Source organism: Symsagittifera roscoffensis, unplaced genomic scaffold (genome assembly GCF_963678635.1).
Source record: "Symsagittifera roscoffensis unplaced genomic scaffold, txSymRosc1.1 SCAFFOLD_709, whole genome shotgun sequence".
Lineage (NCBI taxonomy): Eukaryota > Metazoa > Xenacoelomorpha > Acoela > Convolutidae > Symsagittifera > Symsagittifera roscoffensis.
In genome coordinates this window covers 1-18,411 of record NW_026971085.1, presented here as the reverse complement: position 1 = coordinate 18,411, position 18,411 = coordinate 1, and the positions used below count along the sequence as shown (strand labels likewise).

At 35.9% G+C, this 18,411-nt stretch overlaps 1 protein-coding gene and 1 non-coding gene across 2 annotated transcripts; both read left to right on the top strand.

Annotated features, from left to right (window-relative positions):
• Positions 1-1,242: 1,242 nt before the first annotated feature.
• LOC134856155 (malonyl-CoA decarboxylase, mitochondrial-like) lies at positions 1,243-2,039 on the top strand (the record flags this gene model as incomplete). Its single annotated transcript, XM_063872520.1, has 1 exon — positions 1,243-2,039. A coding segment is annotated over exon 1 (797 nt), but the record flags the coding sequence as incomplete, so codon positions are not given.
• Positions 2,040-10,790: 8,751 nt separating this feature from the next.
• On the top strand, positions 10,791-10,878 carry Trnas-gga (transfer RNA serine (anticodon GGA)). Its single transcript has one exon. It is a non-coding gene; the product is annotated as a tRNA-Ser (tRNA).
• The last annotated feature ends 7,533 nt before the right edge of the window (positions 10,879-18,411 follow it).

Sequence of the window (18,411 nt, the reverse complement as noted above, 5' to 3'; positions counted from 1 at the left end):
GCCAGGTATTGCATCCTTTTTTACTCCAAAGGCCGGAACTGTCCAGCTGTGTATAACATCTGCAGAGGTTATTTCTATCCTAACAGTTGTATTGACAGGTACTACAAGTCTATTGTCTACTTCAAGTAAACGATACTCATCCTGTTTGGTATCATATTTGATGTTGCTGTCAAAGTATAAGTTGCCATGATCTACATATTGATATCCCCAATACCACTGATATCCTGTAACTTTAATTGTCATATCAGCTTTAGGAATTACTTGTTGTACATTTGCAAGATATAGAGAGTGTGGCGCAAGAGCCAGTACTATTCCAAGTGGGATTAGAGTCCAAACAACTTCAAGCCATATGTTGCTAGAACAAGAGCTAGGAACGGGATTCCTTTTTTTATTGAATTTTAATACTACATAAACTAATAGCATACTCACAAATACAACTATGCCTATCATTAGCAATAGAATGATATTGTGAAAACTATCCATCGCTTGCATTACATCGGTTGCAGCGTCTTGAAACCCAAGTTGCCATCTTACTGGAGCATTTGCAAAAGAAAATTCTGGGCACAAAAATAATATCGAGAGAAAGAAAATGTATATCATATCAAAGCCTTTCTGCATCTATCTCATTAAAACTGAAAAAACACAAGTGCTATAGATTCAATAAGTTTCAATATTATCCTTACGTATAACTTGCTATAGTGTGCTAATAACGATGATTCAGATTATATTGCTATGTTATTTTGATATGTTTTAGTTATAATATGGCTTTTTTTCAAGCTATTTATGGATTTAAGTTTTTTTGGTAGGACTCTATCTATTAGTAAAGTTGTTGCTGCAATTCAAGAGAAGACACGTAAAAGCATCATAAGGGCATGGAGTGATGTAAATCCATCTAGTATTCCAGAGCTTGATTTTAGCAATGAGGTTGTTCTAGAGCAGCTTTATACAAAAATGTTAGATTGTGTGGATCCTCGGGGAGGTGATCTTGTGGCAAGGAGAAATTCTGTAAATCTAGGGAAGCTGTATCTGCATTTAGATATTGCCCAAAAAAGCATATTTTTTTCTATGCTATCTGAGAAATTCGGTCCGGATAATAGCAAATTGCATGAGGCGATATCTGAATATATGCAAACAGAATCTGTTGCTTCGCAGCAAAAATTATCTTTAGTATCAAAGTCTCAAAGATTTAAAATACTCAGGCAATTTAATGGGTTGGACAATGGGCTCCAATTTCTTATTCAGATGCGTGCCGATGTTATGCAGGCTATGAGAATTAAACCGGATTTATGGCCTGTGGAGTCTGATTTGAGTGAGATATTGTCATTTTGGTTTGATATTGGGCTTCTAGATATGAAAATGATTTCATGGGATTCTCCTGCCTCTTTGCTTGAAAAATTGATAGTATATGAGGCGGTGCATAAAATCAGTTCATGGCTTGATTTGCGAAATAGATTAGACTCAGATCGAAGATGTTTTGCCTTCTTTCATAATAAAATGCCTTATGATCCTTTGATTTTCGTAGAAGTTGCTTTGACAGATAAAGTATCTTCTAGCATTCATGATTTGTTGGATGAAACATTACCAATTACTACATATGATGATATCAATACAGCGGTATTTTATTCTATATCCAACACTCAGAGGGGAATGGTCGGAATCAGTTTAGGTAATTTTTTGATCAAGCAGGTTGTGAGTGAATTAAAAAGAGAATTTCCTAGCATCGAGACTTTTGTAACATTATCACCTATTCCTGGGTTTATAAAATGGCTTATGAATCATGATAAGCAACGATACTATAGTGATTTTTATGAGTTAACCTCTTCTTTACCTGAGTATGATGAGTCGTTATTATCTGTAGTGTTATTATATCTTTCTACTACTCAGAATGATAAGGTTGTAGATCCTGTAGCGCATTTTCATTTGTCTAATGGCGCTAGTATTTTATCAGTAAATTGGGAAGCCGATAAGTCGTCTAAAGGGTTGAAGAATTCAGCAGGGATTATGGTAAACTATAAATATGAATTGAGCAAAATTGATGAGTATAGCGCTCAATATTCTTCTCGAGGGATTATAAACTTTTCTAAAAAGATGAGGAAGTTGTTAGATAAATATAAGGATCTTAAGCGCATATAGAGTATATGATCTATTTGTATTTTTTGTAATTCCTATCATAGGTTTGATTCGTATTATTGCTTTTTTTTGACAGGTAAAAGCTTTTGTGATGCTTATTAAAGTACATAGACTTCTGCTATTTAAAATATAACGCTGTTGCACTCGCATTCATTCTTTATCTAGGTATTTTGCTATGATTAAATCCATCGATCTTTTTATCATTTGTACGTTGACATAATATGCATTTGTATATGTGTGGTTCTTAAACCAACTTATTTGTCTTTTTGCGTATCTACGTGTTTCTAGCATTCCCGAGGCCAGTGCCTTATCTAAAGAGATATTGCCTTTGATATATTCTATTAATGACATCATTCCGCAGCATTTTTTGCATGAGTCAATTTCTATTGTTTTTGTCAGATTGCATATTTCTGCGAGTAACCCTTTGTTAATCATTTGTAAGAATCTTTTATTAATTGTAGCATACAATGTTTGTCTAGGTTCTGTAAGAATAATGGTATCAAATATCATGTCTTGGAAAGGTTGTTGTCTTGTATTACGCTGCCATTCGCGCAAAGATCTCCCTGTTGCTTCTAAGATAGCAGCACTACGTGCAGCCCTGTTGAGATCTTGATGTAACTTCTCATTCTTATGCAAGGCATTAAGATAACTTATCCCCTTGATTTTTCCTATATTATAGTATTTTAAGAGTAGATTGTCTGGTGGTGTAGGTATTTTGATAATCCATATATTAGATTATCTATATACATGTAAGATCCCCCTACAAGTATGGGAATTTGTGGATATCTATTTAGTATATCACGTAGTTCCTGTATCCATATTGATACAGAGTAGTGATTTTTTATAGAGTGATGGCCTTGCAACAGTATAGCAGAGTTAGCGAATTGATTGCTGAGAATGGGAATTTCTCTGTATATTTGCCTAGAATCGGCATTGATCACTATAGCTCCAAGTTCTCTTGCTAGCTGTAATGCATAAGCAGTTTTGCCTGTGCCTGTAGCTCCTGTGACAATTATAGCGCGACGCATAGGCTTAGATTTTGACATTCAATAAATACTTTGCGTATGGGATGCTTCGAAATCTAGCGACCTATACGTTACCTTGTTATGTAATGCAGGGCAGGGATGAGAGCCACAAAGATGTAAAAACAAAAACTTCTCTTTATTTTGCTCTAAAAGCAGACAAAGCACAAAGCGCTATCTGTAAGAGCAAAGCAATAATGTAAAGTTCCTTATAAAGCTTACCCAACCAATTCTTCGTCAGCCACTTTATCAGTTTGCTCCTCTTCTTTATCATATTTTATTTCGCCATTTTTTGTTCTATTACCATACACTTTATCAAAGTTCTGCGTTTTATCATTCCAAACTAATCTTTGGTAAACCAAGCGAGATTCCACAAGAACAAGATCACCATTGTTATCAACAGCCATATCTTTTCCTGCGCTCATTGCTTTCATGAATTCTCTTCTAAGTTTTTCTTGGTACACTCCACCAAAAATCGCTTTTCCTCCTGGAAATGAATCCCAACGAGAATGCACTTCAGACATAAGAAACTCCTAAACTAAGTAATTATATTTCACCATGATATACTATTTATACAAGAAATGCAATACATAACACAGAAAATTTAGAGCTATCAGTTTTTTAATGCATTTTTCTGTGTAAAAAGCTTTTAGGAAGGAAACACTCACCTTTATGTGCAAAAAATCATGTACCTTCTGTGCAAGTAAAATAGACCCCTTCTTTTTAAAGAAGTTATACAAGTCTACAACAGGTCGAATGTGCGAGACACAGAAAGCAAGTGCTATATAAACTTAGTGTTCTGCTTATTGAAGATTTTTTTAGAGATCAGTTTTTAGGCATTGCATTCTTTTTCTAGCAATGTTTGTTCTTCATCGCTAAGCAAGGGTAAAGCGTCTAGTCTTTTTACAACTTCGAAATATTTAAGTACCAAGTTACCTAAATCTAAGCGGAATCTATCTTTATCCATAATCTTATCTTCGAGATTTTCTACATTCATATCTAACAATCTACAAGTATCACAGCTGATTTCATCTCCTAGGATTATTTCGCCGTTTTTAAATCCAAACTCTAATTTGCAATCTACAAGTTGTATTGATTTGTCTGCGAATACGTTACTAATGATCCCGTTAATTTTTCGAGCTTCGTTTTTAATGTAGTTAAGCTGTTGCATGTCTAGGAGATCCAAGAGCAACACATGATCTTCTGTGATTAGAGCATCATCTGCATGTAGTTTATAACTGAGTTCTATAATAGGAGGAGAAATAGGGATGTTTGCTTCCATTAACAATCTCCTGCATAAGCTTCCAGCAGTGAAGTTTCGTACTACAACCTCGATCGGGATCATATCGAGAGCGTAGACTAGTTGATCAGATCGATTTACAAGGCTGATAAAATGCGTTTTTACTTTTTGAGCATTTAATTGAGTCATTAAATATGCACTTATCACATTGTTAGCCATGCCTTTTCCTGGTTTGGGTGTGCTATCTTTTATATTGAAGCGCGTAACAATATCTTTAAAATGTTGTATCAATATATCCTTGCTAGGAGTTGCATAGGAAACTATCTTCGCTTTGCCCTCGTATAATTTAACACAATTTTTGAACATTAAGACTCCTGAGCTTGTCAGTATATCCTGTTACAAGTATTTTTCACAAGACCTTTGTTTTAAAATACATAAGAAGTATTTTTAAATACTATATGACAGCATGCTCAAAGATCATGATTTTTTTTGATGTTTTTTTATTTGTAAATTATACAGGTGTACTCTGGAGGATGTGGGATGTTTTATGCTAAATTATGATGGAGTAGTTTTTTTATCTGCTATGTCAATCTTAATCTTGATTCAGATAGGGGTAGTATTATGGTGTCGATGTAAAGGTCCAGATAACAGCTTAGATGGATATTTTGTTTCGCACAAGTCTATATCTGTTGCGCCGCTTACGTTATCTTGTTTGGCTACACAGCTAGGAGGGGTCGCTATTATTGGGACTGCTGAAGCTGCATATTCACATGGATGGATGTCTATTTCTTATGCGCTTGGTTTATCTATAGGTTGTGTGTTTCTTTCGCTGGGGATAGGGTCCTGTTTTAATAGGTTGAATATTTCTACTATACCTGAAATTTTTGAAAAGATATATGGCAGCAAATTGTGTAGAGTTCTTTCAAGTATATTGATGGTATATTCCATGTTAGTGATTTTGTCATCGTTAGCTTTATCTATGAGAAAATCTTTTTATGCCATGGGCTTCTTAAATGATACATTTTTTCTTGTATTCTGGTTAGGGATGATAACGTATACTGTTTGGGGGGGATTTAAAGCAATCATTGTGTCTGATTCAGTTATGAGTATTTTTATACTGGGCTTGCTTGCTATAATAGCATTTTTGTTGTTTAGGGACTATTCTTTCGTAACTGTATTGCATGCTGATATTTCGATGTCCTCGTTTAAGGACTTCAGGTCATGGATTTTTACTCCTGCTTTGTTTGTTATTATAGGGCAGGATATGGGGCAAAGGTGTTTTTCAGCTAAAGACTCTAAGACAGTGTCATTAGCAACGTTTTTTGCAGCGGTGTTATTGCTTGCTACTACTATTGTGCCTGTATCTTTGGGGGTGTTATCTTCTGAATTATCAAATCATATGTTAGGGTATGAGATTATGGAAAGGATTACTGCCTTGTTTTCTTCTGAAATAAGCGGTTTGTTTATGTGTGTTGTAGTTTTAGCCATAGTGTCTACAGCCGATTCCGTTTTGTGTTCTGTCAGCTCTAACATTACTCTTGACTTGCTGAAATCAAGAAAATTCGCACAGCTTTGTACTTTCTTGGTGGGGGTATCTGCTTTAGTATCATCTTATTTCGTTGAAGGGGTAATTAACTCTTTGATTAAGGGTTATCTTATAGCAATTTCCTCTATTGCTGTCCCTGTTCTTATAGGGGGCTTATTGCCTAAAATCTGGCATGATAAAGCGTCAGCTGTATTCTCGTTTTTTGCTGGTTTTTGTTTTGTGGTGTATCTGACAGAGGCATCTGATATTTGGTATATTGCTGATTATATAGGAAGAGATATTTTCCCTATATTAATTTCTGCTATTGTGTATTTTATGTCGTTACTATGTTCCAAAATATATAATTTTTGTAACAGGACTTTTCCTAGATAAGTCTGTTGCGATGACAAGAAGATACATTGTATGTATCTTCCCATGATACGGGAGAATAATACCGTACAAAAAACAAGGATCTATCAAAAGGACAGCACTCAGTAACGATTTAAGACAAAGGAATGGGAGCAATATGGAGTAAGCCACTTATCAGTAACCAGTTGGTATAGAACAATATAAGGAGGCTGGCGCTATCATCCAATCCCGATCCCTGAAAAGCTAGAATCAGTTGCGTGGCATTCTAATGTTAAATTGCATCCTAATGCAACTTTCTCGACGTTAGGTGCTCATTTTAGAACTACGGCAAAGAGATTGAATTATTACATGAGAAAATATGGATATAAAAAAGAGTTGCGCTATATGGAGTACAAAGACGCCCGAAGAATAGAATATTCTAAAAGAATAAGAGGAAAAAAAAGATCTTGTTCACACAGATGGAAGTTACGTAGATAGTGTGCAAACACAAGACGTGGGTGCGGCTGATAGGAAGAAGTAGCGCTAAACTAGATCAAATATAATTGCAGCACGAGGCATATATTGGCGGCCTATGGGCTGGTCAGTCTTGATGCATGGGCAGAGCATAAAGAGATAAAGGAGCAGGGCGGGCAGTGATTCGATAAATCGCTTAAAATAAAAGAACCTATGTAGGCTGTTAGCTTTTTGTTAGCATCTCCACCACCTTGCTTTTTTAACCTCAATCCAATAGAAAAACAATATGTGCTGAACTTGCAAGATACTTATAAGGCCATGTCCTTCTTCTTTAAAAAAGGTCTCCTGTGTCATAGTAATATATAAATTTATGTGATAAGGGCAGATGCTCATGCTTACATCTACACATAGTTGATGATAGACATTGTAAGATAGGGATGTGTTGCATATTAGAGCTGAATCTACATAAGCGTTATAAACTTTTATTATGAATACTGTGTATTTTAATGAAAATAATGGATTATTGTTATATATATTATATTTAGATCCAAATGCAGTGTCTGATTTGACTGTCATGATCTATAGCACAAGGGGATAGTGGTGACAAAGAGATTTGCAGAAGAGCTTAATAAAATTGCAAATGATATTTTTCTAATCTTGTTTGCAATCTTACTAATAGTCAGTATGATTACACTGACGCTGATCGTAGTAGCTTCAAGCAGAAGATACAAGCAAGCAGATTCTAGAAAGGTTGTGCTTTTTGATCAACCTCCTGAGCGCCTAACTCCAAGTTTAGAGCTTATAGCTATTCCAGACTTAGGGTATCCAGATGCTGCGTGCTGCCAACCATTAATATATGGTACTGCAGACAGCATGATACAAACTTTTAGATATAATGATTTCGATTATTTACCAAAAAGTTTGGATAGAATATGTAAGCCTCGAAAACGTCAAGACAGAAAACAAAAGCAAGCGATACTCAAGATTGAAAGTGCTAAAAATGATGACACAGAAACTGCCTATACTGTGGATATAGAAAAATATAGAACAGAGCTTGTTAACGTGACGGATCTCAATGTACAAGAAACAACGAGAGCCGTTTTGGCTTTTCTCTTGTTATTCCCACAAGAGTGCTTTGATGAGAGGCTAACTGTAGAGTGTTATTACGAATATTGCGCTTTCTTGCTTTCGTCAAAGGGGGAGAGTAGAGCCAAGTTGATTGATAGTATTTGTGCTTATATTGCTTTGTCTAGTGCCAGAATAAATTTCACAGGAAAAACACGCTTGGCTTCAGCTCTGAATGATTTCCCGAACGTTTTTGTACATGGTATACAGCAATATAAGGATTCCATGACGAAAGCAAAGAATCAGTATGAAGACGATCTACGGCTGATATATATCGGGGTAAAGAATAAAAAAAGCAAGAAAGAGAAAGAAGTTTATGCCGAACGAGAGGCCCAAAAAGCAAATAATGCATATGAGTGTAAACTCTCAAAGATGAGAAATACCTCATTAGAATCAGTGACAAAGAGATGTGGTGAGAGCCTAGGCGTGATTTTAACAAAATACAAAACGAATAAACTAGTGAGAGATACGATCGTAGCGGAGTTCTCTCGTCTTGGAGAGACTCATAATCCGCTGTATTCAAAAATAACTTATATACCACAAGAAACATCGAAGGCTGGATGTCATTCGGCCGACATCCAGCATCATCCTATCTCCGTTGCCAATGTCGCACCCATAATTCCAAGCGCGGACACTCAAAGCATTTCAACTACTGCAACAACAACTCCGACAGATAGCATAAATGCAAACGGACATAAGTTTCTGAATCTAAGCCCTGCTGTGGAAGAGCTTCAGAGCGAGAACACAAAGGCAATGTCAAAAAAGAACAATTTTGCAATTGAAGGTGCCACTCAACTACGACATCAACAAGAGGGCAGGGCTAGGAAGGGATAAGTGTTAATTCCATGGAAGGAGATGATCTTATGATGAGATTATTCGATTTTGTGAGCAATATATGTTCGAAGCCTCTATTACAAAATATTATTATATGATACCACTTCAACTATGGAAAATTTAAATAATGAGCAGCAAAAAGCTGTAGATGTGGTTAATGGTCCTGTGTTAATTTTAGCAGGGGCGGGGACAGGAAAAACAAAAACTTTGGTGGCGAAAATCAGTAATATTATTTCTTCAGGGTATGCTCGTCCTAGTGAAATTCTCGCAGTGACTTTTACAAATAGAGCTGCAAAAGAAATGAATAAAAGACTTTCTGAACAGATTGGTTCTGTGTATATGGAATGGCTTGGAACCTTTCACTCTGCTGCTGCTAAAATATTGCGACGTCATGCAACATTAGTGGGGCTAGGGGATGATTTTGTTATTATAGATGCTGACGATCAAAGAAAGCTTGTAAAAAGTATTTTACCAGAGGGAGCGACGAAAGATTTTCGCAAAGTCTTAGTCTCTAAAATACAAGCGTGGAAAGACAAAGCATATATGCCCGATAATGTGATTTCTAAAGGGGCTCGTGATCTAGAATGTCTTGGGTATTATAGGAGCTATCAAGAGCGTTTGCGCAGCTCAAATGCTGTGGATTTTGCTGATCTACTTTTATATAATATATTGATATTCAAAGAAAACTCTGCTGTGTTAGAAGAGTATCAGAAAGCAATTAAATACATATTAGTTGATGAATATCAAGATACTAATTTTATTCAGAGTTTATGGCTTAAACTTCTTGCGCAAAAAAATAGAAACTTGTGTTGTGTCGGGGATGATGATCAATCGATATACGGTTGGAGAGGCGCTGATATTGAAAATATCCTAACTTTCTCAAAGGATTATCCTGATGCTCAAATAATACGGCTTGAACGTAATTATCGATCTACACCACATATTTTAGCTGTTGCGTCTAGTGTTATCGCGAACAATTGTTCGCGATTAGGGAAAGATTTATGGACTGAGAACAACACTGGATCTAGGGTGCATGTCATGGAGTTATATGATGGCAGAGATGAAGCTAAATGTGTTACAAATATCATAGCTAATTTATCTAACAGTATTTTGTTGAAAGATATAGCTATCTTAGTAAGAGCTGGCTCTCAAACAAGATTGTTTGAAGAGAGCTTCGTCAAGAAATGCATCCCATATCAGGTTATAGGGAATCTCAGATTTTATGAGAGGAAGGAAATTAAAGATATGATAGCCTATCTTAGGTTGATAGTAAATCATAATGATAATCTGGCATTTGAAAGGATAATTAATATTCCTGCTCGAGAAATAGGAGTTGTAACTGTCAAGAAAATTTACAAAGAATCTTTGATGGAGCGTATATCTATGTTAGATGTGTTGCGCAACATGCTTCTTAGGGGCGATCTTAAGCGGTGCAAGTCTCATGCTGAAGTGTTCCTTAGCAAATTTGATACATGGACTGAGCAATTAAAATCAATGCCATTGAATGATTTTATGATGACAATCGCAGAGGATTCAGGTTATATAGATATGTTGAAAAATGATGAAGAAGGAAGGTTGGAGAATATTCGTGAATTGGTTTATGCCTTAAAGTCGTTTGAGGATCCAGTGGAGTTTTTGCAGCATGTTAGTTTAATCACTAGCATTGATTCTGATGAAGATCAAAGTATGGTCAAAATTATGACTTTGCATATGTCAAAAGGATTGGAGTTTCCATGCGTCTTTCTCCCCGGATGGGAGGAGGGGGTCTTCCCTAATAAAAAATCTATTGATGAATATGATGAGGCAGAAGAAGAAAGACGGTTAGCTTACGTAGGGATTACTAGAGCAAGGAATGATTTATTTATTCTTTACGCAAAAAATCGCTTTCTGAACAATACTTGGCAAATGATGTTGCCATCTCGTTTTGTCACTGAATTGCCAAAAGAACATATAAAATTTACAGCCCTTAGTAGGATGTATTTCTATTCTAGTTGATCTTTTTGTGTGTATTCTTTTATAAGAAAGATTCTATATGTGATCTGGATCTTTATTCTGATGTGAGTTAGAATTTCGACGCGTACGGATGTTTTTAGGAGAGATGGCCGAGCGGCTTAAGGCGCACGCTTGGAAAGCGTGTTCATGTTTATAGCATGACGAGGGTTCGAATCCCTCTCTTTCCGCCGTCTTTACATAGATATTCAGTATATTAGAAGATGTTGTAGGATACACTAACAGCTTTTTGTGTGCAAGTTTAAAATAGCAAAATACTATAAAAACATAATGTCTTAAAGACTATTGTTGATTATTTCATAAGAAGGTTTGTAGTATAGTGCTTTAGCAATACATGTACGGTCTATTTGATCAGGGGAGGATAAAACCGCCCGCTATTGTCCATGCTACTTTAAGTACTCTATGATATCCTCTGACGGATAGATGTGTTTTTTTGTAAAGCTTGTTTTAGTATTTTAGAAATTTCTTTATCCATGATGCAGAATTTAGATAATGACTGTGCGTCGATTTCAGCGTTGAAGCTTATATTTGTATTAGCAAAGCCTTCTTTTTGTTGGTTCGCAGCGTTGGGAGCAGTGTCTTGTATGATTTGAGAGTCATCGACTTCTTTACTGTCTATAAGGCTGCTTGCATCGATATCTTGTAATTCAACATCTAAACTGAATCTGTCGAGTAGAGGAATAGATATTTTCTTTTGATACTCCATTCCACATTTAGGAGCCTTAGAGCACATGAATCTATTGTTGAACATATATCCGCACTTGCAGGGATACATTGCTGCAATAAGTTGAAAGTTTGAGGGATATGTAGTTGTGGGAGGACTCTAGCAATTGTCACATTTCCTGCTTCTAGAGGTTGTCTCAGTGCATCTAGAACATTTCTGTGTAACTCTGGTAGTTTGTCAAGAAATAATACACCGTTATGTGCTAATGTGACCTCTCTTGGCTTGATGGAGGTGGCCTCCTCCGACTATCACAGGTGCCATAGAGCATGAATGATGTGGATTGCGAAAAGGGCGTTTTATTTGTACTGTAGATTTGATTTTTCCCATAATGCTTGCAATCATGTTGATCTCTAGAATTTCTTGGTTTGCAGGGTCGGGGAGTAATGAAGGGATTTTTTGCGCTAACATGGTTTTTCCTATACCAGGGATCCTACCATGAGAAGATTGCGTCGCCCTGCATAGGCTATTGCTAGTGCTTTTTTTTGCAATTTTTTATCCTTTGATATCTCCCATGAAAAACTTAGCTTCTTTATCGAGTGAGCGTTTAATTGAAGGAGAAGAAGTATGGTTTGTTTTTATAAAGTAATCGATGATCTGAATGATATGTTCTGGGGCAATGATATTGTTATTTGCTCCTATAATTGCCTCTGCTCTGTTTTGTGCAGGCATATAATTCCAAGGTTGGTCTTTGCAGCATGCATAGCTCCGGGCAAGACAGAAGATACGGGGAGGGAGATGCTCCCGTTTAAGGATAATTCTCCCGTACATATATATAAATAGGGCAATTTTGTCATTGTCTATAATTGACATCGCAGATAAGAGTGTGAGACTTATAGCAAGGTCATAGTGAGTGCCTTCTTTCTGTATATCTACAGGCGAGAGGTTAACGGTTATTCTCTTTAGAGGGAAGGAGAATTCTAGCAAGTTGATAGATGCACGTACGCGTTCTTTGGGTTCTTCTACTGCTTTGTCTGGTAAGCCAACTACGTTGAAAGCAGAGAAACCTCCAATAATAAGGTATATTTGTATGCTACGTCCACTACTGATATTTCTTGAAAGCTATAGTTCTTCCTTGTGCATGCATTAGGAGGGGAGTTTCGAATAAACAATCAAGAGATTCTCGTCAGAATTATTGTCCTCGGCAAGATCTTTCTATAATTTAATATAGGATTCTTTGGTAAAAAAAATGATCGCATTGTAATGTTCTTTAGTATAAATATGTCTTTATTTAGCTTTGCACGCTGAAATATATTTGTGTATAAGTGAATATGCAGCATTTATTATGTGAATATAGCATGTGTGCCAACAAAAAAGTTACATGTATATTTAGAGATTATATGTATAGGCCCGAAAAGTGATATTTTTGCAACAGTTATGTAAAACAGTGATTTTTGGTGGTCGGTGTTTTTAACATGAGGGGGTTGTGAAAAACTATCTTGTGAAGTGAGCTATACCCTTTTGTTGGATGCAGCATGTCGATATATTTAGATACAAGTTTTGTATTTTTTTAGGCTGTTTTTTTCAGGTGAAGCTAACTTTGGGTATAATACTTAGTGAATATTATGTTTTCTTGGAATGACTTTATCTCATCTTTGAAAGAAATATATCACGAGGGCTTGTTTTTATTATTTTTTTATTGTATAGTTTAGATTAACTTGTGTATATCAATCTTGTGACGGTATTTTTTGGTATTTATGTGTATTTGAAGCTAATAGGTCCTCGGTTTTTTTATTAACGATGCTGTTGCTTTTATGCCACATTGCTGTGTGGTTTTTTACATGGGCGTTTTATTTTGTGTTTTTGCACTTGTCTGTGCATCGCTAGTATCCTAGGTTCGCAATAAGTTAACACATGCTTTAGTTCTTAAGTGACGATATGTTTCTTATTGAAATTCTGTATGTTGTATACTTTATAAGTGTTTATTGATTCTTTATAAGAGGGTTTTATTATGAGAGTTTTGGTAGTAGATGACAATGTAGAAGAGGCGAATCAACTTCGTGCTATTCTTAATTCAGCAGGGTATATCTGCGATGTGTCACATACAGGGGAAGAGGGGCTTGCTATGTGCAACGGTGCAAATGGCTATAACTATGATTTGTTGATATTAGATAGATTATTAACAGATTTAGATGGATTAGATGACTTTTTGCCTCGTTTGCGTTACAAAAAATCTCAAGTTCCAGTTATCTTCCTCTCTGTTCTGGCTGGGGACAGACCATAAGGTAAGGCATTAGAGTATGGTGCTGATGATTACATGGTGAAGCCTCATAACACTAATGAGCTTCTGTCAAGAATTAGGGCTGTTGTAAGAAGAACTAGAGGACATGTTTCTTCGACTTTTGTAATTGGAAATTTGCTTTTAGACTTTCATAGGCAAATTTGCAGTATTAGAGATTCAAAGAAAATTATTCCTTTAACCAATAAAGAATATGGAATGTTGGAGTTGTTGTGCTTATATGGGCCAGGTACTATAGTGTCTAAAGAGAAGTTTATTAATCATTTGTATTCAAATAATGAACCTTCAGATCCGAAAATAATAGACGTGTTTATGTGCAAACTGCGTTACAAGATTGCCCATCAAAATAACGGAGCTAGTTATATAGAAACAGTCTGGGGTCGTGGATACTCTCTTAATGAGAATGCTCCACTTCAAGATGTTGACGGTTCTGAAAAAAGGAAAAAGAATCGTCTTCCCGCATAGATGCAAGGTGGTGGAATCTGGAAGAGGGGAGGTAGCCTTCTTCCGCTTTCTCGTCAATCCGCTACTGCTTTGAGGAGCTTTTTAAGCAAATTAGATAAGTAGCAAATCAATTTCAGAAAAATTATTGATTTCTGTTGCATTTTTGCTTCCTGTTTATACAGTAAAGTATATGCAGTCTACACTAATACGGCCTGTCGATAAGGCTAATATTATAGCTAATATTGTCGCTGAATTATATCCTAATGTGGATTTGGTGTGCGAGGATCTCTACCTTCTTAATAAAGTCAGCAACGAATTGAAGCAATTTAAAATTTCCCTGCTATATAAAAAAACAGATGAAAGCCTTTATGTTTTTATCGATATTTATGATTCGTTGAGGGAGGAATATGGTGATCTTGGTTATTCAGAATTTATTAATTTATATCTAGAGAAATGTCGCAAACATATCAATGAAATATCTCTATCAGGGAATTTGATTAGTTATATAAAAGATACTTATTCGCAATTCCAGAGTTTAGAGCATTACAGGAGCTGTGTATTAAATAGAATTAATGCTCCTGTGGATGTCTTGCAAAAATATGAGAAACATCTTTCTGTTGTACAATGTCAGCGGATGTCTTCTAAGACATCAGTGATTTTTTGCTGATAGAAAAAAATCTGTTTTACCTATGAGTGCTGAAAGAATGTATTTTATCTTTGATGATACGGAGACAATCCCGGACTGGGTGCCAATATGCACTGCTCAAGAGAACGCTTTGCTGGATTGTCAGGTCTTAAAAACATATCAATACTCTGATATTGAGGTGAACAATGTTCCGCGAGAGATCTCTATAAGCGCGATAAACAAGTTAATTAAAAACCCTTATGTATTTTTCCTGAGATATATCCTGGATGTAAAGGAAAAGTCTTTTAAAGGATATGCTTTTCGTGATCTCGTTTTACCGATCTTCCAATCTTATTTGCAAGGCAAATCTCAAGAGATAGAAGGGATATATAAGAAACATTTTGATGAATATAGCTGCGCAACGAAAATTCTTGTAAAAGATAAGGGGTTGGAGGTGGTCAGAAGATTTGTAGCGCTTTATCTAGAGCGCGAAGGTGTTGCCGAGGGTATTAAAAATCAATGTCATGTTCTTCTTCAAAAAGGTTGTTTTTCGATCTATGGACAGTGTGATGCAGTGGATTTTAATACAGATGAGACTCTTACTATCGTCAAATATAACTTTGGGAGCATCCCCAGCTATGAGTCAATTTATTATGGAGAGTGTATCGTGCCTATTTTGCATGTTATCGCTGCTTCTGAATTTTTTAATAAGAAAGTATCCGCTCTATTATTATATTGTATTACTCCTGCAGGGATTGAGGTGAAAAAATATAGCGGGAGATGTTTTAACTCAGTCTATAGAGAGGGTAAGCAAAATCTTGATAGACACACTTACAGTAATGAATAATGGTTTTTATTATACGAAATAGAGAGCATATCAAGGCATATTGAACCATCCATGGATGTGGATTCTAGAATTAGATGACGTTGTGTTAAAAGATGCAAATCTATGGACGCTATTTGCGATGATTTGAGGGCTTGTTACAAGTGATATTTTTGACTTGATTTATCAAGATTATTATCTCAGATGCAGATAAAATAAGTGCTGCTTTAAACGGTATGCTATAAATAAAAGACACCTGAAGTATGGGCACCTGATCAAGAGAGAGATGCAAGAGATAATAACAGAGAATAGTAGAGTAAATGCTAAGCATCTATTGATTTATGGAGGCTTATCAAAAAGATCTTAAATAGCAGGATACAAAAGCTTGCTAGTTATTGCTAGACTAGCAATGATGCGTATGTCATAAGTGACACAATCCAGATCTGGGGGGAGTTTACGATAGAGGTGAATATTTTTAACGCCAGAGAATATGATGAAGGTTATGATCACAGAGCTGAAATATAGGGCTCCGACGAATGACGATAGCAAAAGTATTGCTCAAGACATGAAGGATATGTTTCTTGTGAGTTCTCATGTTAATATAAGGGAAGATCTTGCTGATATACATCAAGTGATGACAAATAATCAAGATATATGGTCTTTAAATTCCCATATGGGGCCTAGATCTACAAGCTCATGAGATGTTTATGTCAAAAGACGGAAAGCAGAATATATCTTTTATGTTGATAAAGATTATAGTGATGTACGAGTAAGAATCTCTGATAACGCTGATAAAGCTGCTGCTGATAAGAATATTTCTACGGCTTCAAAAGGTGATAACACCTTTTTATGGAACGGGGAGAATTTAACAGAAGGGGTGTCCTTGGATGGGATGTATACATTGAAAATGTTTGACGAAAATGGGATCGAGATAAAACACTTACTAATATCTGAAGTGACAGTGCTAGAAAATATAGGAGGAGAGCCGTATTTAAAAGCAGGGAAAAAGCATGTGAATCCTCATCATATAAAGGGTGTGTATAAGAAAAATGCTAAGGATTTGAATCTGATTTAGTTAGTCTTCGCCAATTCTTGTTATTAAAAGGGCAGAAATAATAAGTATGCATTGTACATTATAGGAGAAGTATGTTAGAAAGTCATTTTACGTTGTGGAGATGTGTGTTACAAGTTTGTATACTTAAAGGTGTAGGGCTTAATTGCGAAGAAGAAACTAGTTTTGCTTTTATGCAAGCATCGAGACACTTGAAAATTCCTGCAACATGCAATATTGTGCATGTTGCAGATCTACTAAATAAGACGGTCTTGTTGAAGGATTACAATATATTTGTAATACCTGGAGGGTTTTCTTATGGGGATTATGTTCGCTCGGGTACTATATTATCTGCATCAATCAGATCAGCTTTAGCTGAGGATTTACAAGATTTTATATCAAGAGATACTCTACTGTTGGGTATATGCAATGGCTGTCAAGTGTTGTTGCATCTGTGTGAGGAGTTTAAAGATGTGTTTTTAGAAATCAATGATTCAGATAGATATAGATGCATGTGGCATGATGTTGAAGTGAACAAAGAATGTGAGAGTGTATGGTTGAAGGAGTGTCAAAAACTGAGATTGCCTATAGCGCACAAAGAGGGAAAATTTCAGATAGCAGAGGGCGCATCATTGGATAACGCAAATATTGCGTTTCAATATATCAATGGGAACCCTACTGGATCTGAGCGCAATATTGCTGCAGTTTCTGCTAAAAAAGGAAGAATTCTGGCAATGATGCCCCACCCCGAGAGAGCTATTCATTTCCATCATACTGAAGATTGGCAGCAAATCAAGGAGAGCTGTGTTCGTGAGGGGAAAGATCTTCCTGTATATGGGCCTGGGTTTTCAATGTTCGAAAATTCTTTGCGCTATTTTATGTAGGTAGGGTTTTGAATGCATGGAATCTGTGTTAGATGATAAAATCTTTTCCGTTTTGTTTTTTGCTTATAATATCATATAGTGCTTGCCTAAGCTTTGGGATCTGAGGAAAACTATGAGTATGGTCTGGAGATAGTGTTTTTTCAGGGGAGATACTGTTTATAAAGAATGGGGGCTCTAATTGTTCTGATAAAGTATTATTGAATACTCGCAAACAGTCTTTTGTAATGCTGTATATGTAATGAGAATCAAAATAGGACTTGTTATCTAGCAAGTTGATGATATTCCCTCCTTTTCCTTCTCTATACTTTATGAACTTTTGTATCAAGAAGAATGCCGTTTTTAAGTTTATGCTTATAGTACTATCAAAATCATCTGGAGAAGTCTTGAGAAAGTCTGATCTTATATACTTTGATGCATTGTTTACGAGTAGACTTGTATAAGGGAATATGGAAAATGTCCTTCTGATAAGGTGGTCTAATTCAGTGTCACATGACAAATCACCTTGTATTAATAGTACTTGGGTGCCAAAAGTATTTTCGATTGTGCTTTTAACATAAAAAGCTTTACGCTTTGACGAATTGTAATGCAATGCTATATCAAAGCCCATTTCAGATAACGAGTACACTATCGCACTTCCTATGCGCTTAGCTCCTCCGGTTATTAATGCGGCTTTCTGCTTCATCTTATATATAACCATATACCATATATATGATTACTATGTTCGTTCAAATCTTTCAATCTGATAAAATCTAAAAAGAAAAATAATATTTTGCTTGTTGCTCTCATGTGTTTTCAATGTTATTTTAACGATATGAGTTATTTCATGCCAAAGTTTAGCGTTGAATATGAAGAGTTGAAAGTTACAGGCGTTAAACGTGAATATAAATTTACGATTCCAGGACATGAGTTAGCTAGG